A 26,204-nucleotide genomic window follows, 5' to 3' on the forward strand; every position below is an offset into this window, starting at 1 on the left:
TTGTGGCTGTCCTGACAAATTTTTAAGAGATAAAGAATTTTTAAAAAAAGTTCTCTGATATTCACTGGATAAAGGTACATGAAGGCTTCTTCACTGTGTACAGGAAACACAGCTAGAGACTCTCTTTTGTGCAAGTGTCTGATTCCCAGATTTACTTTTTTCTAATTTGAATTCCAGATCTGCAGGATGCTTCACTTTTACAGTAGTCAAAACAGAAAGTCTGTAGCTTTATACCACAGTAAAGGGAAAAAAAAAAGCATTAATACATCCATCTTGTATCCAGTTTATTTAATACCATAGTATTAAATACAAATAAGAGTTCTTGAATCTGGCAATGCTAGAGCTGGCAAGATACAGCTGCCTGACAGATCAACAGTTTGTTAGTAGTTCTGGAATTCCGTGTGTGCTGGAAAGCTGAAGGGTGTACATGAGTAGTCTTCAAGTTCAGCCTCATAGATATTGACCATACAGTTAAATACACTACTCCTGATATGGCAGAGCAGCATCTGCATAGAAATAAAACAACACTGTGCCTGTCAACACTGAGAACTATATTCCAATATTTGTAGTCTTAAAACAAGTGAAATAAAGAGTATCTTTTCCTTAAAAAAAGGAAGCGGTCTTGGTCAACAGTTAAAGTGTGCTTTATTTTTATTTTTACAACAGTAATGCTAAGATTATATAGGTTTTTTTATGTTATCTTATTGGGAGTGGACATTTGAAAATCAGTACTCTGCTGTGACTGATAAAGTAATCTTACTAGTTTCAACGCAGATACAATTTCAGAGCAGAGGTAGGCTTCAATTCAGCAACTTACAAAGACTGAATCCCAGCTGTCCTCTGGAATGGGTAGGAGGCAGTAATTAATCTTCCGATAACTTCTCTTGCCTTTCATAATTTCTGTATGAGCACAGCACTTTCAAACATGCTGGGCTAAGCCCTTATTTAGTTAAGTCCACAGTAAGAGCTCTGAATGTTAATTGACAACATATTTAGACCCATCTGATGTTTAATATCCACATTTGAAAAGTGTCGCTAACATATTCCTTAGTGTTCTCTCAAGTGGCATTTCAATACCATAGCGATGACTAGTTGTAAAGACATTGGTCCTTAGGAAAAACACTCTATGCAAGTTAGGAGCACGGGTCTTACTGGCAGGCTGACCTTTAAATCCAGGCAGACACCCTGAAGAACTTCTGCTCTTTACCAGTCCATGTGCTTTTTAAGCTTCCACTCCCATCTAAAACTGAACAGGCACATCCACCTTACAAGTAAGGAAACTTTGTTACAGTCCACAAGAACTGCGCTGTGAAAGGGACCAGCCCAAGATGTTATGCTGGCCTTACACTGGCACTAGCCATAAAATTATTTCACTAAACAATGACCTTGCCAAAACAGTCTAATGCTCACTGACTTAACATTTCACTAACATTTCAGTTCCCACCCTCCTCAACCTTCTCTACTTTCTTTCATCACTCAAAAAAAAAAAAAGATACTGAAACAGGAGACAATACTGCTTTGTTTATCCGCTTCCGTACTTCTGGTACATCTGCAAGGCAGCTTTGCAGGTAAATGCCTTTTGTAGATTTGGTGTCTAAGCATTTAATTCATATGACTTTCAGCAGGTGTTAGGCACCTTTAGGCACACAGGGATCTGAGCCATCCTTCCTTGAGTTAAATACATTATCACATACAGCAGCAGTATTTTGCTTTTCTTTAGTGCTAGTGTTCTTGCACAAAAAACCAAACTACTTCTCAGAATTCTGAAGTAAGATTTTGATCAGCAAGGATGAGTTTATTGGAAATAACTGTTTATACTTCAGCCGTACCTAGAAGCTCTATCCAAGACCACGTTGGTGTTGAATAAATACAGACTAAAACTCTCCTCTGAAGAACTTGAGATAAAGGGTGAGAGGAGTATCTTAGAGTTTAAGTGACATAGCCCTAACACAGTAAATCTCTAGAAGAACTAGAAATAGAAGGTCAGGTCTTCTAGGTCTAGACCCTGTCCACTTGACCATACTATCTCCCGCCTTTGGTTTCTACTGTCTTACTCCTCCAGACATTGACCTTTGGAGAGAATTGACTGAATCCCAAGAGCTGCCTGTGCTCCATTATTTCAGCTTATTCCTACTTCAAGACTAACCATCTTTTACACAGATTTCCTTCTCTTTCCAAACACATTGTTGATTAACTTGGCCATTGACTTTGATCCACTTGGTCGCCTCTTTTCCTTCACTTTGAAATTTGAGGTGATATTCCTGAGGACTTTCATGAACATCGCCACAACTTCCTGATAATGTTCTGCTGCAGACAGTTCACAGAATTGGCACTTGTTATCCATTGCCAGCTTTTGTCCTTCATCCCAGCCAACTTCCCTCATGTGGCATAAATCTTGCTTATTACCAACCAAAAATACTGATGACTCGACCATTCTGAAATCAAAAAGGTTCCAATTAGAGAAAAGATGTTACAATACTGTGCTGTACGCTGTTGCTATATAAACTGTGTATGAAAAGTATGTATGTTCAAGATAATAGGCATTGCAAAAAACCCAAAAGAACAAACCAACCCCCTAACCTTGCCAGGTAGAGTTATAGTTTTCCATTTGCCATAGTCAAATGTCAAAGGATTTTCCAGACAAGCTATTCTCTATCAGTAAGTTTTAATTTGGTTCCTCCACTCAGTGAGTTTATGTATTTTTCATCCACTGCAGTTTTCATACTCTATACTGCTGAGTATATTGTCAGCTCCTGGACTTCATGAAGAAGCAAGCTGATCATTATCTCCATTTGTAGATAAAAAAATAGAGTCAAAGAGATGCACCAGTGTCAGTGGCATAATTCATAAGAAAACACAGGAATCCTAATTCCAAGCTTTTGCTAAAATAATTCCTTCCAGAGAAACCTTAATTAAGAAAGGTCAGCAGTAAGACAGACAGAAAAGTGGCATTTGTTGTTTTTTGGGTTTTTTTGGTTTTTTTTTTTTACTCCACTTCTGATACAAGGAAAGGATTTCACTCTCATTTATTTAGAAAGCACCTCAGTTGACTGATGCAGGAATATACAACACATCATGTACTCAGACTTGCAATTTTGGTGGTTCTTTTTGAAAGTAGTTTGTTTCTTACCATATGGTCACCCATGTACACAAATAATGTTGGGGTCATTGCTAAGGCAGTTTAGGAGACATTCATGGCATTATTCCCATTTATTGTGGAAAATGCTTTCTTCAACCCCGCATTGGTGCGTCTCCATTGGTAATAGAGTGGGGGAGTAAAAGCATAGACTGACTATGCCAGGTTTTTACCCATGTAAATCACAGCAGACAGATTGATGGCAATTGTTTAAATAGTAGAGCTGTAAGAAATAACAACAAAAATCCTGATGTACTTGGCTTTGGATACAGTGAAATAGATTGCAATTTGCAATACAGTTTACCTTCAGGTACCTTATTGTTGGTATTGTATTATGCCACTAGGATGCTGCTGGATTTTAATTGCTACTAGGATGCCTACAGCTCACAGAAATGTTCTCAGCTTTTTTGTATGTTTGCTGAGGGAAACAAAAATAATGCCACTTACTTTTTACAAGCTCCTATGTGAGACTCTCGGATCCTGTACAGCAATGCTTTTGCAAATGCAAATGATGCTCTGTCACTGATGTCATAAACAATGATAAATCCATCAGCCCAGTGGAGCTCATCTGTGAGGGAGAGCTTCCCCCGCTGTGGCTGAAAGAAGTTCAAATTCACATGCAAAAAGAGTGTTACTGTTGTCACTTCAGAGCATTTCCTTTGCCACAGTGAGTGTAAGAATGTTGTATCTTTTCTTGCAAAAGATATTAATAGGTCTAGGTGCTGGCATTGAATTCAAAGAGTCCTGCTCCAAAAGCCTAATAACCAACCATCACTAGAGATGGCATTTCGGATCATTGACAAATTCATTATGAAACATTTACGCTTTATTTAAGCAGTAAAATTGCATAACCTGTACAGCCATTGCTTATGCTGAACATTCTGCAGAGTTACAGGAGAATGAAACATACAGGAGCCACCAGTATTTGTGCTGTTTCTGGTTATAGCTGTTTTGCATGTTCCTAATATTCTGACTGCAGTGAGCTTAATTTGTTAAAAATTCTTTGTTCCCACCTATTTCTTCTGTTTCTTCTTTGCGTTGTTCAGGTCTGAAACAGTATTTACCCACAGGATAAATTTCTACAGGGCTAGCAAAAAAACCCAACTCCTTTCAAGCCACAGGTGACTTTAATAAAATTGGTAACAAAGTCACACAAGTGATAATGGGGTTGTACCAGTCCTTGAGTCCCTTCCCCCCAAGAAAGTGTCACACTTTGATTTCTAGAAAGCAACAGCTGCAAACTGTCCCATTAAGCTAAAGAATGTAATTTCAAAACTATTTTAAAATTAGCTTATCCCTGCAGATGATTTGGCAGAAGCTAGCAAGACCATGTGCCCCAAGATAGGTAAAATACTGGAAGCTGACAAAAAAAAGGGGAAAAAGAAAAAGAAATCTACTTTTGCTCTGTAGAAAACCCATCTTGGATAGTAATTTGAGGACTGTTTAAGTTGTTCCCTCACTAGTTTACAATTTTGCTCCTTGCAGTGTGTAGCCTCCACCAACATCCCACCCTGGCTGCCTTGATTAGCTCAGCATCAGGGCAGCACTGTAGCATCATAAATAGCTGTACTGGGAAGGCTGTAACTTACCATGCGGATGGTAAAAGAATGCTGGCAGTGAAAGGAGATGCATGAGAAAGAAAAGATGAAGCAGGTTTCCAGAACTATTTGAATACTTCAATATCTTTAATACGACAGTTTTTTAATATTGTTGTGACTGTGCAGCAGTTTTAGGGGCAGGAGAGGTGACTTGTGTGTCACAGCTGTTTCCCAGATGGGTCACAGAATATCTCAAGTTGCAAGGGACCCATAAGGATCATCAAGTCCAACTCCCTGCTCCTCACAGGACTACCTAAACCTAAATCATATGACTAAGAGCATCATCCAGACACTCCTTGAACTCTAGCAGGCTTTGTGCTGTGAATACTTCCCTGGGGAGCCTGTTGCAGTGACACACTACCCTCTCAGCAAAGAACCTTTTCCTAATGTCCAGTTTGAACTTCCCCTGATGCAGCTTCATTCCATTTCCTCATGTCCTATCGCTGGTCACTAGAGAGAGGAGATCAGCACCTCCCCCTCCACTGCCCCCCTTGAGGAAGCTGTAGACTGCAATGAAGTCACCCCTCAGCCTTCTCTTCTCCAAGCTGAACAAGCCAAGTTACCTCAGTCACTTCTCATAAGTCTTGCCCTTGAGGCCTTCCACCACGTTGGTTGCCCTCCTCTGGACACACTCTAATAGTTGGATGTCCTTCTTATATTGAGGCGCCAAAAACAGCACATAGTACTTGAGGTGAGGCTGCGCCAGTGCAGCGTAGAGTGGGACACTCACCTCCCTTGACTGGCTAGCTATGCTGTGCTTGATGCACCCCAGGACATGGTTAGCCCCTTTTGGGTGCCACGGGACACTGCTGACTCATATTCAACTTGCCATCAACCGAAACCCCCAGATCTCTTTCTGCAGGGCTGCTCACCAGCCTCTCATCCCCCAATTTGTATGTATAACCAGGATTTCCCCACCTGGGATGGGATATCTGGCAGTTGCTCTTTTTAAATTTCATAAGGTTGGTGATTGCCCAGCTCTCTAGTCTGTCCAGATCTCTCTGTAAGGCCTCTCTACCCTCAAGGGAATCCACAGCTCCTCCTTCTTTAGTATAATTGACAAACTTACTTAATGTACATTCAATTCCTGTGTCCAGATCATTTATAAAAACATTAAAGAGCACTGGCCCTAAAATTGAGCCCTGGGGAACCCCAGTGGTGACTGGCTGCCAGCCTGATGTAACCCCATTTACTATAACTCTGAGCCGGATGCATCAGACAATTGTTCACACAATGTATTATGGACTTGTCCAGCTGTATGCTGGACATTTTGACCAGAAGGATACTGTGAGAGACAGTATCAAAAGCTTTGCTAAAATAAAAAACCCACATCTGCTGGCTTCCCTTGGTCAACTAGATGGGTGACTGTCATAAAAGGAAATTAAGTTAGGTCAGCAGGATTTTCCCCTCATGAACCAGTGATGAAGAGACAGTGAGCTTTGCAGAACAGGGACCCAGCTACTAGAGAGAAGCCTCAGAGCAGCAAGATTTCTGGAAGCAGAAACAAAAATGGAGACTCTTCCTTCCCTAGTTTCGCCTCCTCTCAGAACCCGCTTTTCTTCCCCAGCTCCCATGGGATACAGGACCTCCATATACCATCCATCTCTTTCTAGAATCACCAGTTCTATCAGACAAAAAGCAATACCACCACTACTCGCTGCCTACTGCTCTGCAGTCACTAAAGAGAAGTCAGGAAGACAACAGCAGAAGGCAGCAAACAGCTAAAGTTAGGCCTTGTTTCTAAGGAAGAACTGGGACAAGAGAGCTCAATGAATGCTGGCAAGAGGAGTTGCCCTTAACACAGCTGATCTCTCTCTTAAAAGCAAAAAGGTGCCCAAACTGTAGCAACCAAAGTCTCTACCCATAATGTAGTCTAACCTGCTTGACCCTAGATAGCTGCTACTCCCAATGTTTCAAGAATCTTAAGAGCTGTTCACATGTCACAGGATTTAATATGACAGTAAGTGGAAGCTAGGAAAGAGGTGGGCTTCGGAAAGAGGTCTGAGGTAGGTGCAAACAAGTCCACGGAACAGTAGCTTCTAACAGACTGTATAGCAAGGGAGGACTCCATAGGGTAACATGGCACAGTGGCTATTTCAGGATCCCCATTGCCCTGGGACAAGCAATGCTGTTGCTTGTCTCTAGGAAGGCTGATTTGTTTGATGGTTCATTTTATGTGCTCCCTGGGTTAAGTTTAAGTCCTTGAATTTAAGTCTGACTTTCAGTGCTTTAGCTTTAGCATTCATTATCCTAGTTGGTAAGAGGCGAGATCACTGCCCAAAGAGGAACCTTGCAAGCTAATGCTATTACCCAGACAGACCTACCTAGGTCTGCATGTGTTACACAGTAACAAAATTTCTCTATTCCTGCAATAGCAGGAAAGAAATTAATACAGAAAGCTTTATTGCAAAGTGGTTTATTGTGATCAAAGTTCAGCTGTCAACATGTTCAAGCCTGCATTATGGCTTTTCTTGGATCTGTTCTGTGAATGCAAGTCTTACTTCCAGGCCTATCTACTTTGACCATTTCTGCAGACATTTAATAAACTCCTTGCTTTAAACTAAATTTCATCCATTTAGGCCATTTGAGAAACCGACATATAATCCTATAACTTATCTGTGTATTTACCTATATAATGCAGAAGTGGGAAAAGTTATTTCTATTAGTAATATTCCAAAAATACAAAAGCATTTACAGAAAATTTAAGCAATTAAGCTTTCTTTATGAAATGGGAAAGTACTCAGCAATTCTGAGCCACAGCAACTATAAAATTTCAGTCTTTTCAAAAAAACAGCAAGCACAAATTCCAAGAACCAGACAGAAAGGTTGTAAGCCCCCAACTCCTTCTACCTTTACACAGGTAGAATGAGGAACAGCCCTTCTTTGCCCCTTAAAATTCTTACCTGTGAACAAGGGTCATAAATTTCCAAGTGTATCTGTCTCCCATCCAGGCATAAGTGTTTAGTGTAGATGCATTCTAAAAGATACATGGAATTCAAAGAAAACCAGCATTAGAGCGACTGGAGATGGTGGTCAAAAGAAAAGGTGGCAAAGGTGAGATTTGCTAATACTGAGGGGACGTTTAGTTCCTTGGGTAGTGTTTGGTTTTGGGTTTTTTTGACACACACTGGAAACAAACCTATTTCATTTTGCAACACCTGAGCTGCCCAACCCCTTAGGCTGACCAACACCACTTCACTGTGGTGTTCCCACGGAAGTGCTGGTGCAACTAATACTTTTAGACCCTAGTTTTCATCTTCCAAAATGGAGGCAAAGGGGATGCACAATGCTCAGAATCAGCTAAATGCTGATGACAGCTCAGCTTGCTACCAAGGTTCAGGATTATGAAAAGTAGTAAGCCAGCCTATGTGTAAGTTCTGATTCTGCACAAAAGTCATTATTTGGTAATAATGTTTATTTACTGTGAAATCTGGTGCTTCAAGAGTTCTCATGCTAGGTAGCATTAGACCAATAGTATTTACAGGATCATGTCCCTAGACTAGATCTTAAAATATTTCCGTAGTGTCAGTTCTCAGATTTAGGACTCTCCACCAGCACTAGCAACCCTGGCAACTCTAGTGCAGACAGACCATCACTATTATTTTAAGCAGTGGGTTGTTCTAAGCAAGTATAACCAACTTGCGTTCACAGCACTGGTCACCAACAAGCCGTCTACAGTATAATTCCTCAGAGTGACTGAATTACAAAGACAAGAACTGGTGTTGTCACTACTGAAAATACACTTCAAACTGCGTGTAATGAGAGCATAGAAAAGGGCTATGGTCTCTGGAACTGAGCATCTTCAATTCAGCACCATGTTCATCTTAAGCATTCCTCATGAATGTCTTAAGAGTTCACCTCATGATGAACTATCAGTCTGAAGCATCCCAGGGTATCAAATCTGCAGCCCCTTGGTGGTTTCCATAATTAAACGAATTTTTAATTAATACTTTGACTCCACTAAAAGTGTTCTAGGATGATCTTGTATTTTATCACTCCTATTCCCACTTTTCTCCTCCTTCCTCCTGTCTCGAAATATACCTAAACTTATCTTCCAACAATTTTTTTCTTTTTAAATTAAATGTTTTGGGAGTTTGACATGCCTTTTCTGATACTTGCAGTATTGGAGGGTCAGAACAAGGAAATCTGTTTTTAGTTGTAGGTGGCTTAGAACACACATGGAGCACAGAGAGCACTACATAACTTACATGTGACAGCTTAGACTTAGATAAGCCATCTGGGACACAAACTGTCTTTTCAGTCTGTGTTTGTATAGTGACAACATTGGTAGAGCATTTATGTACAACTATACTTTCAGAATAAATTCATCTGGATACATTCAATGCAATTCAGCTTAGTACTGCTACTTTTTTTTTAATTTATGGATCATAGAATGCTACTCTGATTATTGTAAAAAGAAGCTTTTGGAAAAAGTCTTTCATGTTAGCAGGGAAAGTGAGGTAGATCGCAATCTCCTTTCCTTGTTAAGTTTTGGGACTTCTCGTGTCCCATCAGCTGGAGTGGCACACTTCCAAATGTGTTCGCATATCAGTTAAATAGCGCTTCTGCCCGGGATGTGAAAGTTCAAGTCCTGCTTTGCCACCTTCCAAGATCTTAGAATCGTCTTAAGGATCAATGTATTTGTTCTGGCATGAACGAGAAATTCTATCCTCAGCACGGTGAGGCTTTCCACAAAGCTATCAAATCAGTGCATTCCTGCAAAAGCAGGGGGCTTTGCATTACGCTTTGATTAACCAGTAGTGCCTGATAAACAATCTGTTTCACCTCTCCTCTAGAGCCGAGGAGGGGATATTCAGTAGAACAGGTGTTGGTTTTCTTTTTTTTTCCTGGTCTATTTCTTTACTCTCTTCTTTATCTCCTCTCTGATTGAGCTTACTATAATCTACCGGCGCTTTGCACGTGCAGCCCGGTTATCTTTCCTTCTTAAGTCCCCTCACAGTTGCTTTGCGACGAGCACTTCGCCAGCCCCCGCGCCCGGGTGCGCTGCTGGAGTTTTAAGTGATCTCCCCACAGATACCTGCCTTGCCTTTTCCCCTCTTCAAAGCTTACCATCAGGAACTCTGGCTGATAAGCAAGCGAAAACGTAAATCTTTCCCAAAAGTTCTGTGAAACTGCGTTTCTACCCAATTTCTTGTTCAAGTAAGTGATTGAAGCTTCGCATCTTGCGTTCCGCGGGGAACCCACACCGCACAGCCCCGAGCGGAGGCCTCACACGGCGCCCACCCCCCCAGCCCTCCCGCGGCGGGGCCGCTCCCGCCGCCCCCTCCCCGAGCCCGGCGGCGGCCCGCGGCGCTCACCGGCGTTGGACGCGTACTCTCCGATGAACCGCCTGGTCAGAAACCGCACCGCCAGCGCTGCGGGAGGGAAGGAGACGCCAGGTTTAGCGGGGTCCCGCCGGCCGCCTCCCCGCCCGCTCCCCTGCCAAACCTGAACTAAGGTTGGGCTGGGGGGCTACCGGGGCCGGCCCCCTTCCCGCCTTACCCGACTTGCCGGCTCCACTACCGCCCAGCACGGCCAGCTTCACCTCGGTCATGCCGCCGCCAGGCCACGCCCCGCTGCTCCATTTCTTTATAGCCGCCGGGGCCGGGCGCGGCCCCTCCGGCGACACCGCCCAGCAGCCCGCCTCCTCCCTGCTCCCCCGCGCCGTCCCCCGGCGGCTTTCCCCGCCCCACCGTCGAGGCCGGTAGGTATAGCTCCCCGCGGGGGGTCGGTAGTTTTCATCTTCTCTGACAGGCGACCTCCTCCTCGCCCCCTCCTTTCCCGCCCTCCTTGTCCTCATCCCCTCCGTCCCCCCGCCTCGTCCCGCACCGCGCGAACTTTCCTCGGGCGGCCTTCCCGCCTCCCGGCCCAGCCCGGCCCAGCCCAGCGCCTGTGCGCCCCGGTGGGGCTGGCGGGCGGTTCCTCGCCGCCTTCTCCCCTTGCTCCCAGCCCCGGGCCCCGCCGTGCGCAAAGCCGTTAGAAACTAGGGGGAAAAGGGAAAAGAAGGAAAAAAAAAGGGGGGGGGAAGGAGAGAAGGAAAAGACATTCTCCAGCTGGGAGGGTGTTTGTTTATCTTTACTGTAAGTTTGTTTGCAGGCTGTCATCCTTTTGTACCAGGAAGGTGAAAGTGAAGAAACTGAAGTGATTTTTTTTTTTTTTTAAATTTTAAATGCTTCTGAGGTAACTTGCTAAAAATAAGTGTTTTGCACTTCTCTAGTGTTCTCCACCCCAGGCTTCAAAACTCTCACCACTCACTAAACCTCTGGTCTTGCAAAAACTTAGGTGGGCGTGCCTTTTTATGTGTGTGAATGTTTTCATTGAATTTAAATTTAAAGTTATGTGATGGACAGTGCTCAGATGAGGTTTACAACACTCTTCTGAAGCAGGAAAATATGACATATGTGGAAGGTGAGGCACAAAGGGCTAAACCTGCAGAAAAGAGACCCTGTGTCTGCTGTACGTCTGGTTTTGTTATGAGGCTCCTCAAGTGCTCTCTAATGGCTATTTAGCTCTGAAAGTGCATAAAATACATGGGCGCATAGGTTTAGTTAGTCCACTGGTGAATAGGAGACTGCTCTAGTATCCAGGTTACATGTGTATACTTATTCTGTGCATGTTTATTTCATTTGGTTTATATAACTTGAATATATTTATTTATTCTGATATTTGTACTCTCTTCTGGTGAAACTGTTGTGCATTGTATAAATGTTTCAATAAAGCACTGCTTCAGTATGCTTGCTAGTGGGTATTACAGATACAACAGATTTACATGAGCTCAAAAAAAGAGGCAGGCAAGGTATTTGAACACATGTTTTTTACAGCTGAAGGAAATGCTTAGTGGAAGAAAATATATTTAAGAATAAACATGCAGAAACAACTTGGCTCCAAAGTCCCTGACTTACAAGTTGCTAATGCCTGGAGGTGTGTTCAGGGGATGCTCCTATCTTGCTCTATGGGTCTTTTTTGGTAGGTTTCTGCTATTGCTCACTCACAAGACTAAAGTTACTGTCTAAAAAGAACTTGAGTCTGACCCTTTATAGCTATTTTAACATTAGTTTTTGAAATAGCAGGATGCTGACATCACTGGAGTCAATAGTGGTATAACTGGCACAACTTAGTATTTTACTATTTCATATACATTGAAACCACTGCAACAGGAAAGTCTAAACCTGCTTGTCCATGTGCACCTGTTATCAAGGTTGCAACTTTTGCAGGCAATTTAAATACATGGTTCTGATGTTCCTTTTAAGCAGAGGTGTGAGGTTTGGAAGTGGCTTTCTCACAGCTTGGGAATGTACTTTAGTTTCTGCTGAAGTATGTGCAGATTATCACTATCTAGGAAAGGCTGGATGGAAAGGCTGATTAACACAGTTTTAACCCCTATAAACAGTCCATGGTGCAGGAGAACAGAGGTTAAATCCTAAGAAGGACTGTGTTTGAGATGCACTCCTCAGGTTGGCTTTTTCTCCTCCCTGATTTTTTTTACGCTTTGCTCATTCATGGCAATGTTGGTTTATTATAGTCCTGTCACTCATTCCTGCCCCTGTGGCATGATGGGCCAGCACAGCTCTTTGTGAAGGTGTGTTGTGAAACTGAACGGGAAAATGATCACATTGTTTCAGCTCAATAAATTACGTGATATAGCCATAGTGGAGATCTCCCAGTAACTGCGGAAAGACTCAGATCTGTTTCAGACACTCTTGCAGCCAAGCGAGTGCAAGCAAAATCAGAATGTGAGAGACTTCACTGTACAGGAAGCTTAGGCATCAATATTAAGGATGTGGCAGCTTTGTTCAAAATCAAATGCTGAAGTACTGAATGTTGTACTGGGATGTAAATTGCCCAAACTCTCATTTTATACCCTTGGCAAAGTTAAAAACAGAATCCAGCTCTCCTGTTCCCGTTACTGAGACTTAACTACATGAACACTTCTCTCACCTAGACAGCAGATGTGATAACCAAACTAGGGTGTTGCTCATGTTAAAGAATATACTGCGTGGAACTTTTATTTCTTTTAGTAATACAAAAAGGTTTAAGAAGACTGAGACAGTTTGTTTTGTATATTCTGTATAGATATTCCTTAAAGCATTAGAGAAATTAAGTTTTAATTGAAGATTAAACAACATGGACGTTTCTTTTCTGAAAGACTGTCTTTCTCCATCACTTCCCAGAACTAAATGGAATTGAGAAAATTTATGATGGAAGGAATTCCTGAATAATTCCACTCTAAAATAGTTAATTTTAATCTTATTCATAAACTTTTCTATCCATTTTCTGTTGTTACTGCTGCATTTGTGTTTTACAAGTGTGTATACAGAGAGATTTTTTAATTCCTTCACACATGGAGGGCAAATTTCAAATTTCTTTTACATGAACACCCCCACAAAACTCAACTGCAAAAGTTGCTCACGCATCTGAACAATGCCATTTTTGACATTTCAAGTTACAATGAATATTTTTGTTGATCAGCTTATTGAAACACTTTGAATAACAGTAAGCTTGAAGGAAAGTATCATGTGTTAGAAGAAATGTTGCAAAGTAAACGTACATTCTTTATGAATTATTTGCCTAGATTTGACCTTTTATATAAAAGCTTGTGATTGTGGTTGAACAGTGTGGCAGATGCAGTAGTAATGCCTCTTCAAATTGCCCCAGCTGCTTGCTTTCTTTCAGTGTGACTGCCCTTACCTGCAACTTGTACAATTGTCTGTTTCAGTTCCGTCTAGTACTAAATCCATGCTGGCTATCCCTCTGTACTGGAATGGTTTTGATTTCATTACTCACTGGTGTAAATGTCTGTACAAGGGTAGAGGTGCATAGAAAACAGTTCATCTCTCTAGTGAGCAGAAGCTTAGTTTCAGGTCTGGTGGTCAAAAATGAGTCAACTCTGTGCTGCTCAAGTTTAAGTGAGTAAACTTTCTTAACATTTGTAAGGCTCTGCTATTAAAATAGTAGGCTTCTGACAGGTATAATGGAAATAAATTATTAACCAGATAAATTACTTCTGCAGTGAACATGATGGAGAATTGATTTTGAACTGTTTAAGCTAAAGGTTTTCACAAGTTTGCAGATCACTGGTCACTTTGGTCACTTTGGATTTCATTGCCAGTTCTGTAAATTAGGACTTCTATGGCTTGATGCCAGACCTCTGGGAGGAAAAACTGCTTGTGGAGAAAATGAACATCAGAAAAACATTTACTTTCCTTTTTAGCTTTTTTCACGCAGCTTAGCTGCTGGAAATAAGGTGACATTGGGAGTATACGATGATCTGTACTCTATGTACAACCATAGTGCTTCGACCCAAAAAGCACAGTTAGAAACCACTGGCTGAAGAAGGTGCCAGCTGTTTGCTCTGTATAGCACAGGATTTCTAAAGCTTGCTGAGGTTTGCATCCCTGCAGAATTAGTCCCCTTTTGGCTTATGGAGTAATGTTTTCCAGAGAAGATCTGTCTTTTAAAGCCCACTTTCCACCAAATCTTCACGTAGAGCACTGTAAATTTTACATCTGCTACTCTAACTGCTTCCATAGCATGTGAACTGTCCAACTAGAGGTCTAAAACCACAACAAAACTAAAAAAACCTAGACGAACAGGATTTCCAGCTGAATGTGATGTTTTTATCATCTATGGACTTGGATACATTCCTCAGGCAGATACTCAAAGGTATTTATTCATGACAGAAAGAAGACGTGATACAGCATAATCCCAGTTACTTTGTGTTCTCTTTGCATGGTATATTGGAAAAGATGAAAATTGACGTTTTCCCCTTGAAAATGGTGAACTGCTCTTGGAGGCAAGTTGTTATATTCAGTGACTGAAATTTTATCTTGCTGGCCATGAGAAAGTGGGGTTTTTAGCAGAAATTACAAATTTGATCTGTGATAAAGTACCGTTAAGTACTCAAGAAAAGTCACATCGGATGTGAAAAACAAGACTTTGTAGCTTCTCACACATTTCTCACAGACTCTGAAAGTGCATATCCCCCATGGTGTCATGAAGGATTTTGCAGTCTCATGATATGCCTCCTAGCTGATAACCCTTAGGAGTGCGGATAGTATGACAGGGTTAGTTCTGTTATGGCTGCCATTACCTTAGACCCAGCCACAGCAGTGCACACGGGTGGTCAAACACTTATAGGACTCTGGTCCCAAAGAAAGTTTGGACACCGCATAGTCTAGTGAGAATAGCTTATGGTCAGTGTTGTGGGAATGAAATCTGAGGCATCTAGACCTAAATGCTTATAGCATGTATCATCTATTGTTGATATAAATACATGTCTCTTCTTCATAGCATGAAAAATATGCTCAGAATCTTTAAAAAACTGGATTGTGTGATTCTTGGGTAAACACTGTACTTTGGGTTGTGGAAGTCCCACACCAACATTACATTACTGCAAGATAAACTGTCAAGTTGATTTTCAGTTTCTTACTTTAAGTAATTAAGTACATAAACCATCTATTCGTTTAACATCTGTTCTACACAAACTTTCAGACACAGATTATCTTTTGAATGTATAGCTATGAAGGGACTAGCATATGATAAAGGCCTCTACATTTCACTGTAATGCAAATATTAAAGCAAAAAAATAGTCTTATCATATGGCTTGGACTGCCATATGGAAGCTTTACAAAAAATCTTTCTTGAATAATTAAGGTGTTAATGACAAGAGGCAAGGGATTTCAAATGGTATGTATCTTCCTTATATAAAATTGCTTTAAATTCTAATTGTAGTCAGAATTCTGCTCTGCTTGAGTCTCATATAAGAGACTTCCCAGAAAACAGAAATCTTTTTCTGTGTAGTTAGACATTTAACTTGAATTAAGTTCAGCAAAAACTGAGTTGCAAGGCTAACTGCTTGCAGAGGGTGCTTATACTCAAATCCCAATATAAAGATTACACTTTTTTATTTTTAGTGCTTGGGGGAATTTTATCTCAAATTATGCAAATTATTTGTAACAGAAATACAAAACACATCTTTTACTATGGTCTGTACTAGAATTAATTTCTGTAATTTACATTAACAAATTAAACACAGTGTACAGAGGAAGTTATTAATAATCTCAGAAGAAGTAAAAAAAATTTGAAATCTGTTTCTGTAATGGAATTGGCCAGAAAGCAATATTGCTTGTTGAAATAATTCAAAGTATTGAAGATTTTTCCCCCCTTCTGGCATTAGAAGAAAAATAGTTACTTTCCAGATATGCTTCGCAACAGTTTTAAAATAAGACAGAGAGTATCATCCTAGAGTAATTAAATAATCTTGTCATTGAGGAATATTTGTTTAAGATTTAAAAAACCCAAGCTCAAGTCCCTGTCCTGAATCAGAACAAGGATTTAAAATTCTGTCTCTTACACCCCAGGTGACTGCAATGCTCTTAGGGGATTAAAACAGTTTTTATTCTCTGCCACTGATCTATTTATACAAGAAGTTAAAAAAAAAAAAAGCTATAGTAAAAAATATTGTAAGGAGCCTTCACATTCCAGGCAAGAATAACCTTTGCCACGAGGTTATTGGGTGCATTGATTTTTTTTTCCTCACCTACATTTCCATCTCTGATTTGAGATGAATTTTGACCAAGGAAAATTATTCTTTTTAAACCATTTCTGGTTCTTAATGCTCTAATTGAGATCCTAAAATAGTTGCCATTGGTTGCGCTTACAGACTAAAGTAAAAGAGAAGCATTCAAGTTTTGTTGTTTGTATGGAGAAACTGCAAAGCAATATTCAACAGTGTAAATATTTAATTCATATTCGCATTCACAGTCAAAATTGCAGAAAATCTATCTTGGTTTTCCTAATGAGTCTGAACCTAAGGGTCAGAAGGCTTATTAAAAAAAAAACTCAGGGTGATCACTGTTGATTTTCAAAGGGCAATTCCACTAACAGATGTTGGAGTGTTCTGGCTAGAATTACATACAAGATTAGCATTGTGTACCTTCATGATTTCTGTTGTTCCTCCTGTTTGGATGTTCACATGTAAAAAAAAAAAAAAAAACCTCATAAAAATTAGTGAGCTGTCAAAAAAATCACACTCAGAAAAATACATAGTGAAAAAGTACTTATACCATTTCCATCAACTGGAGAAAAAAAAAATCGTGAACTTGCATCCTAGGAGCAATTAAGAATTGACTACTTTCAGGAAAGAAAGAAAAAAAGATAGTCACTACTTTTTTTAATTAATGTCTTTTTCTTTTAACTCCTTAGGAAAAAAAAATGGGGTTTTGTGATATGAAGAGGATTTAGCATATTAGAAAAGCAATCCAACCTGTATTTATATGACTTTTCCCACAATCTAGAAACAAGTGTCCCATATACAAAAATTGCAGAAACTGCAACTGATCTCTTTTCCCCCAAATATGTGAAAGAAATAGAACCCTGGAAACAGACGCTATGAGCACAGCATTAGATTACAAGTTTTCACTGACAATGAAGTAGGAAAAACAGACCGTCATGAACTCTGAAATTGATTGGAGAGCTAGTCACTATTAAAGCTTAGAGCTGGAAATGATGCCTAACCTATTTCTGCTGTGACGGCAAATGCTTTTTAGTGGTCATTGATGTTTGTTCAGTCTACATCGTGATGAAAGTCCTGCAGAGGGTTCTCAAATAAGTTACAGGGAGATAAACTAGTGTTTGAATTTGCAACATTTTAATCATTCTGCAATAAAATGCCAACACATATGTTCTTATCTTGAGTAAACATGTGAGATATGTTGATCTGTAATGGAAGTAAGGTCTTTCTGCATGGTACTTAAGATGTTAGTCTTACCCTCTGCTTGGAGCCCTTCAAGTTTAATGTCAGCTCTGTCAATAATCAGGAGAGGCTTGAGGTTGCTTCCATCGTATTAGAGATGAAGGAAGACTCCAGCTGAGCATGTTTGTTGTCATCTGCAATTCTCCCAACTCTCAAAGTCATATCTTCTGCATTTTTTGATTGTAGATATGTTCTGCAAAATCTGTGTGTTTGAACAATATATATGAGGCAGCGGATGAATTTTTTTTTTCCCCAGTGAGGCTTATCTCTCTATAAATCCATGACTTGAATCCTTATGGGATGTGAGAAGGAGGAACACAGTTTCTTTTTAAAAGTTTTATGTTTTCTTATTATATTCTTAATACATTTGTAATATTTGCCTGTGTTATATGTGTTATAATGTTTTTCTGTGAGTTATATGTCACCTCTTACTAGTATCTTTTAGATGAGGTTTTTATTAGATCACAACATAAATAAGCAATTACTAAACTCCTAGTTTCTGCTAGATTAGTACTGTGAAGGTCAGAGTGCTTTCAAGCTGAAGTTGCATTATGTCCAACAGGTATTAGAGGAATAAAGTAGAAAATTAAAATAGTCAACATTTATTCATAACTTCTTGTTCTACGGGAGATGTTCAGTCTCCAAATACAATGTACTAAATATATCAGAATCTAAACATTGCAGGAAACTACAGAGCTATTTCCAGCTCTGTGGTTTCCGTGGTTTGGATTCAGGAAAACGCTCAAGAGAAGATTCAATGTTCACCTTAAGCTGATAGAAGATACTTTGCATCCAACTCTCCCCTGTTCCTTCCTATGGATTCTTGTGACTTCTGTAGCATTAAATCTCATGGTCTTGTGGCGCCTTGGTTGAATGGATCAGCTTGCTGATCTGATATAAAAATAAATTTCAAAAAATGTTATTGCATTTGGTTTTATCTTGGATCAATTAAATGACCTGACTCAACACTGGATCACAAACAGTGGTATAAAGAAGGATGTGGGAGTATGTAGCTATGAGCAGGAGGGAGAGCACGCCTGCTACTTTTAGAAGCAGCCTGCAGTTGAAACAGCTTGAGTAGCGTTGGACAAATATTAGCTAAACAAGTCCATGGGACCAGATAGTCTGCATCCCAGGATGCTGAAAGAGCTCTCTATCTTCTTTGAAAGATCATGGAGATTGGGAAGTCTTTGTTGACTGGAAAAAGGTAAATCTTGCACCCATCTTCAAGAAAAACACAGAAAGGACAATCCAAGGTCAGGTAAATTCACTTTGGTTCTTGGGAAAATCTTGGAGAGTGTCCACTTGGAAGTTGTTTCTGTGCACATGAAAGAGAGGAAGGCAATGAGGAACAGTCAGCATGGATAGCATACCTTTGATAGCATGGATACCATGGATAGCATACCATGGAAAGCATACCTTTGATAAAGGTACCGTGATTTACCAAAAGTAATTCACATCTGACCAGCCTGATGGCCTCCTATTATAAAATGCTTAGACATGTGAATAATGGGAGAGCAGTTGATGTCATTGCCTCAACTCTAGCATGGTCTCCAATGCTGTCTCCCACAGAATTCTTCCATCCATGCTGGGACATGATGGTCTGGATGGGTGGGCAACCAGATGGGTAAAAAACAGGTTAGATGGTGGGGCTCAGAAGGTAGTGGCTAACAGGTCATGATCTACTTGGAGGCCAGTAACAAGTGGAGGCTCACAGGGGGCTGAGCTGAGACCTGTCCATGATCTGGAGGAGGTTACAGCTTGCACTTTTGTATAATTTTCAGATGACACTAAATTGGATGTACCACTTGATACGCTCGAGTGCAAAGCTGCCACTAAGGGGGACCCAGACAGGCTGGATGAATGAGCCAATAAGAACCCCCTGAAATTCAGCAGGGCCGAAGGCAGAGCCCTGCCCTGGGGAGGACAAGCCCTGACAGCCACACAGGCTGGGACCTGTCTGCCTGGGGAGCGGCTCTGCTGAAAGGCCCTGGGGCCTGGTGGCAGCGAGCTGGGCATGAGCCAGCAGTGCCCTTTCAGCAGAGACAGCTAGTAGCCTCCTGGGCCATACCACTGGGGACACGGCCAGTAGCTCATGGGAAGAGAGGGATCATCCCCTCTGCTCAGCATTCATTAGACCATGCCCAGAAAACTGCATTTTTTTTTTTTTCCCCGCCCTCCCCATGCAAGAATGCTGACTAACTGGAAGAAGTTCAGCAGAAGCCCACCAAGATGACAAGGGGCCTGGAGCACTTGCCCTGTGAGGAGAGGGACCTGACAGCCCCCCAGTAGCTATGAGGAGCTTATCAAGAAGTTGAAGCCAGGCTCTTCACAGTGATGCATGGTGGGAGGACAAGAAACAGCAGACTCAGTTTGAAAAAGGAGAGTTTCAAACTGGATATAAGGAAAATCTTTTCTGCCATGAAGACAGTCAGGCAGTGTAACAGATTGCCCATCCTCATAGACAAGCTGATGAAGTATGGGCTAGATAAATGGCCAGTGTGGTGAACTGAAAACTGTCTGGACTCTTGGGCTCAAAGGGTTGTCACAAAGTCCATCAGAAGTCCAGTCACTAGTGGGGTACCCCAGTGGTCAATAACGAGGCCAATATTGTTTAATATCTTCATTAACAACCTGGATGATGTGACAGAGTATCTTGCTGTACCCTCAGCAAGTTTGCAGATAGTACAAAACTGGGACAAGTGGTTGATACACCACACATTTGTGCTGCTATTCAGAGGGGCCTGGACAGGCTGGAGGAATGGGCCAGCAGGAATCTCATGAAGTTCAACAAAGGCACAAGCCAAGTCCTGCACCTGGAGAGAAATATCCCCATGCACCAATACAGACTGGCAGCTGACCAGCTGCAAAGCCGCTTTACAGGAAAGGTCCTGGGGTCCTCGTGGACAAGAAGTTGAACGTGAACCAGCAATATGTCCTTGCAGCAAAGAAAGCAAACAGCATCCTGGGCTGCATTAGGAAGAGATCTTATCATCACCTGATGGGAAGATGTAAAGAAGATGGAGTCAGACTATTCTCAGTGGCATACAGTGACAGGAAAAGAGGCAATGGGCACAAGCTGAAATACAAGAAATTCAATTTAAACATAAACCCCCCCCTTTTTTACTATGAGAATGATTGAATACTGGAACAGGTTGCCCAGAAAGGTTGTAGAGTCTCCATCCTTGGAGATATTAAAAACTCAACTGGACAGAGTCCTGAGCAACCTGCCCTAGCTGACACTGCTTTGAGTTGGACTAAGCAATCTCCAAAGGTTCATTCCAGCTATTCCTGGGAATTCCTGGGAACTATCAGTTTCGTCAGCTATTATATAATTCTAAAAGATTTGGGTTTTGAAAAAGTATTTTGATAGACAAAAGGTGACAAATGCAAATTAAGTGCTTTGTTACTTATGGTACATGGACTCAGCTGACCTGATTACATTTAAATTTGAGACTGTTTTTAGAAATTTATTTTTGTAATGTAATGCTATGTCTATGTATAGAACTGTAATATGTAATAAGAGAGCTTTCTGCCCTTTAAATCTAAATTCTAGAAAAAATTATAATGAATTGGACTACAGGATGGCTAGTTTCACTCTTTTTTCATGTGATATCATGGTACCTGAAATTCTAAAACTGCAAGACTATCCAAAGACAAATGGTAATATTTGCATTAGTACAAATATTCAGTTTTGTAGAAACATTTTTTATTTGGTGGTAAACTTAGTTGAATGTCCTTTTAAGTTCATTCCCATTGCAATTATGTTTGAGCCACAAAAAACATCTTTAAAAGACCTTGGAAGTTCTTTAAGGTACTATTATTGCAAGGTGTGATTCATATGAAAAGGGGCTGAGCACTCCAAAATCTATCAGCCAGAATAGTCAAGTCATAATATAGCTATGTGATTTTGCTTACACTCTCTAATAAGGTTGTGCACTTTTAAAATAGTCCCAGAGAATTTGCAAGTAGAGTATAATTATTTATTAGTGTATTGTAGTGTGTCATTCTAGCTAGAACACTCCAGCAGCTCTCAGTAGAATTGCCCTTGGAAAACTAGCAGTTAATACCCTGAGTTTTTTTTAATACGCCTTCTGACACTAAAGCTACAATATGGTTTAAATTTTTATGGTCAGTTTTTCTAATTACGTGTCATATTTTCATTTAATGCTACTTAAATGTTTTACTAAATGTAGTCTCAGAATAAGATGCTTATATTCCAAGATAAGGGTTCAGATGTAGAGTTCTACTGCAGATAAAAATGGTAACAAGTAGTTATTTTGGTTCTGTTTTGTATACAGATAAAACCTCAGATTCTGAAGTTATTTTTACAATCCAAATTACTATTAATAATTATATTGTTTATGTACCTTTTGAATTTTTCTCTGTTTGGGCAATGGAAATTGTTACAGTTTAGTATGGCCAGCATTACTTTCAAGTTCTCACTAGGGATTTTGTTTTGCTTGGTGCAGTAGAGAATGCAAGCATTTCAGGGCTAGAGTTACTAATTTAGGCAATTATTGCCATTGGAGTTAAAACAAAAGCCATGGAATATTTTTCTTGGAATGAAATTTAGTAGGAGCTGGTCTGACTCAAAACTGACTTGATAGTGCCATGTTAAAAGTGTATCTTGTTGCTAAGATCTGAAAAGGACCCATTTTCATTAAAACTTACTGAGCTGTAATATACTGAAAAACACTTTTTTTTTTATACAGCATAGGAAATCTTGCATCTTTCTGCCTTTGAAATGAAAAGTGGAAAACACAGCATGTTCACAGAAAGCTTTTGGGTTTGGGTTGTGGGGGTTTTTTGTTTGTTTTTTTTTTTCTTGAGGGCAATGTGTAAATTTATTACTGAACCATTCTTTGGCCTTTATTTGACTGTGAGAAGTTCTTGCACATAGACTCTCATGAGAAATTTATAAATGATCTCATGCATATAGTGAGGATAATAGTAGTAAAAAAAATAATCAAAGGTAGCTGTAGGATTGTGGAATTCAGGAATAGAAACAAGCCCCAGGTATATACCACTACAGAGCATATTGTAGAGACACTAATGGGGCTTATGACTGTGAGGAAAAAATACCTCAGAATTTAACATCTGAATCTTGAATTGTTATAGATGCTTTGTGTGCCCACAGCTGTTGACTCTGCTGCTGAAAGAAGCATGAGGGAGAAGAATAGAAACACATTCATCAGCAGGTATCTGCATCATGTAAATACCCAGTTACAGCCAGTTTGTTTCATACTTAATTTGTTGAGTTTTTTAATTAGCTCAGGTTCTATATGAAGCTTTAATTTGTGTATAGGAAACTGTAACTGTTCAGAACCGTTGATATAGTGATGACAGCTCAGTGTGTGGGGTGGGAAGAATCTCTTTGTTTCTGATAGAGCTAGGCAATTTGAAAAAGATGTACTAAAAGGCAGGAACCAAACAGTTACTGAATGGATTTGCAAGAGCAGACAAACCAAACAAGTGAAAAGACATCCATTTTAGCATATTATGCTGGGGGCAACTTTTTGTGGTAAAAATGTTGCAGTGAAGGTGATGAATTTTGAATTTGAAAGTTGCATAACAATTAATTACGTCTTTGCTTGTCTTTTTGTTCTGTGTCCCTTTTGAGGCCTGTTGGTGTCACAGAATCAATCATTGCCCAGAGGGCAATGAAATAGGAGAGTTTTGGTGGTCCTGCAACTTGATGATTTGCATTACAATGTTGCTGCTCCATTTAAAGGGCTCAAGTGTTTTCGATGTAACTGGGAAGCAGAGGGGAATAGTCTGAGTTTGGTAAGCAGAGTGTGGTGACTGTGTCAGCTAACTTCAGGGGTGGTGAGAAGTAGCCCCAGAGCACAGATGGCACATCCTAATACATTTGCAGTTGAACATTCATTTTAATTTGAGCATCCTGATAAACCAACAATGATGTTGCCAGAAATTATCAAGTCAGGAGGAAAACCAAGACTACTGCCTTGCAATTTATTGCTTATTGTGCATCACAACTAGCAAAAGCGGATTTTCATCCGAAAGGACCATGGGACATCTAGGAAATTACTTAGGTTTAGAAATGGTTGATGCAACATTACCTGTTAGATAGAAAAAGTACAGCCGCTGACTTTTCGATACACTTACTTCTGTAAGTTTCTTTATTTTCACAAAGTAACCTAAATAACTGATCTTCCCAATTTCACACATCTGATTTTTTTTTCTTAAAGGAGATAATGATAAATCACATTTTGGTTTGCATGGAAACAGCCAGGCTCCCTGCAGCCCACATATCATGACCTTAACGTGTCAGGAGTCATACGACTACTACCTCAACTTTTGGAGGGCAGAGAGGAGCAGCGTTTTGTGAGTACTTCACAGGAGTGATATGAAAAGGGGTCTCACTGCTCCATCACTGAACAGGCTTGGGCATGGCTGTGCTGGGCATGCAACTCTGTTCCAGGCTGGCCTCAGTAATGTCTTCTGCATTGCTCCTCCCACAGCCTTGGATTATGATTGCCCAGAACCTGCAGGTCAGTGTAGACCCATCTCAGCTTATAAAATGCAGCCTTAGGCTGGGGGCTGTGCTTGCCTGCTAGATATGGTTAGGAGTCAGAGATTTTCTACCTTATGACAAAACTGATGTTCACATTCCACCTGAGATAGGGTAGGTTTTGTTTTCTATCATATCCTTGCCTTGGTTATAAAAAGAAATATCATAAACCCTTCTGTTTGTTGAACAGAAAACAAACGGATGTAGATCTCTAGTGATCCGAGTTGGGTCAACAGGGATATTTTCTGCCTGTCTAAATCATACTGAGATTTCTTATGATCATTTTGTGTGTCATAAGACTACCATTTGTAAGGCAAGTGCTATCAAGAGCCTCATCCTGTTCCTGTTGAAGTTAATGGGTGTTTTTGCTATTGCTTTTCAACAGTAGTAGGATTGATGACTGAAACTGAGCAGCTGCTGAAAGGTTAGTTTTAAAGGAGAATTGTGGTCAGAAAAGCAAAGTGACCCTGTTGAGCTGACATGCTGGGAGCACTACATTTATTTTTTTCTCAGTGACTTCCAGACCAAATCTGCTCAGTTTAGAAGTCAAACATTTTTTATTGACTTCCAGAACTGCAAAGTCAGCCTTAGTGTGAAAAATCAAAACTGTTACTTCTGCTTCAGTCCACATTCTGCATTTAGAACTTGGTTGACATGTCACCAATGCATGGCTGAATCCAACCTGCCTTTCTATGCCTGTCCTAGCTCTGGAGGGTGAAAGCTGCCACAGTAAAAATTTATTTGTTAGGAGAGTAAACAGATATGACTTGCAGAGATAAGGAGATATACTGGGGAAGTAAGGGCCATTTTTATGTCTTTCTTCTAGTTGCACCTACGTGTTAATCCTTAACTTCTGCCATGATAAAAATTTCATGTTTTCAGATTGCTTTAGTCTGGGACTACAGAGTCTAAACTGTCTTCACTGTAAAATAAATTTTCCAAAAGAGCTTAAATTTTATCATAAAAGTCATGTTTTTAAGATTAGTTTAAGACTTCAGAAACCACACCTGAAAGAGGTGACTCCTCCCAGGTCATGCAATTCCTTGTTTTCTCTCAAGGGTTCACTGAGTTACACAGGGATATGGATTGGAAAACTAATTCAGTTTATTATTTAAAAGCTCTTAACATTATCTAAACACAAGAGGGGATTCAGCAGATGCTGGCCTGTCATATTTGTGCCTTAATCTGACCCTGACCTCAGAATCTTGATGTGGGTCCTCAGGCAACATCATCTGATCTTAAACTGCTTGCTTGATTAATATACTATAGTTAATATGTATGCTCAGTGCTAAAGTTAAAGCCAAAGCTCTTCCCTTCCATCACAAGTGCACCAAGGGCAAAGAGATTTGTTTAAAGCTTTGCAGTGATTAAGACAGTCCAGAGCAGAATGCCGTCTTTCTAATAAAGGGATAAGCCAGGACTATTGTTCCAGTGATGCTCTGAAACAATCTTTTCAGATTGCTACTTCACTTTAAAAAGTGAAGTAGCTTCCACTCCTGTGCTTTGCAATGCCCGTGGGCTGTTCTAGAAGTTCCTCTGGATCTTTATTTTCTTGGTTATCACAAAGAATAGTATTCATTCCAGTGCCTGAATGTATGTGCACACTTGTTTATGATGAAGTGCATGAGACAGATGCACATTTTTAAGACATGTGCTAATTTCTACCATGCTTTATACCACACATACTGTGTTGAGTAATGCTTTGTGGAACTTAAGTCTGCTGTCTGAAACAATAGCTATTTTTAAGGGCAGTGAAGTATTAACAATTCTTCTGAAGTGTGAGCATATGTTAATTGAATTCCTTGGATGCTGCAAAAGCTTGTCAGATTTTTACTGTGGGAGATTTTTTCATGCTTTCTCTAGGTTTTTTTTTTTTGTTTTATTCCTCAAATTCACCACCAATGAAAGTCACAAAAGTATTGGTGATTGCCTTCATCTCTAAAGTTCTTCCTTTCTTCTGTGGATGGCAGAACTGTTTAGTGAGTTTGTTAATCTACAGCAGGTGAGACTTTTTTTTAAATGAGGGTGTGCCTAGATAGGGGAAGAGCTGCCTGTTGATCTTGTTCTGCATCCTTGGTTGCTGGTAAGCCTTTGAAGGGTAGGGAAAGATTGCTCCTCCCCAGAGAATGACTGAGCATGCACAGGTGAGAGAAGTTTTTTGTGAGATGCTGGGTGGTAGGA

General features: G+C 40.4%; 1 protein-coding gene across 1 annotated transcript; it reads right to left on the reverse strand.

Annotated features, from left to right (window-relative positions):
- Positions 1-271: 271 nt before the first annotated feature.
- RERGL (RERG like) lies at positions 272-10,341 on the reverse strand. The gene is made up of 5 exons (XM_072874304.1): positions 10,237-10,341; positions 10,053-10,109; positions 7,638-7,711; positions 3,584-3,732; positions 272-2,435 (listed from the first exon to the last, which is right to left on the reverse strand). The coding sequence occupies exons 1-5, from the start codon at positions 10,286-10,288 to the stop codon at positions 2,153-2,155; spliced, it is 615 nt and encodes a 204-aa protein (XP_072730405.1). The 5' UTR covers positions 10,289-10,341; the 3' UTR covers positions 272-2,152.
- Between the last annotated feature and the right edge of the window lie 15,863 nt (positions 10,342-26,204).

This window comes from Ciconia boyciana, chromosome 1 (assembly GCF_034638445.1).
Source record: "Ciconia boyciana chromosome 1, ASM3463844v1, whole genome shotgun sequence".
Lineage (NCBI taxonomy): Eukaryota > Metazoa > Chordata > Aves > Ciconiiformes > Ciconiidae > Ciconia > Ciconia boyciana.

What these genes read in the sequence shown, in the direction of transcription:
- RERGL (XM_072874304.1), bottom strand. Translation starts at nt 10,288, where the DNA reads ATGACCGAGGTGAAGCTGGCCGTGCTGGGCGGTAGTGGAGCCGGCAAG. An exon ending in TAGTGGAGCCGGCAAGTCGG is followed by an intron (nt 10,110 to 10,236) that starts GTAAGGCGGGAA and finishes TCCCTCCCGCAG; the next exon opens with CGCTGGCGGTGCGGTTTCTG. An exon ending in CACATAGGAGCTTGTAAAAA is followed by an intron (nt 2,436 to 3,583) that starts GTAAGTGGCATT and finishes TTTTGATTTCAG; the next exon opens with AATGGTCGAGTCATCAGTAT.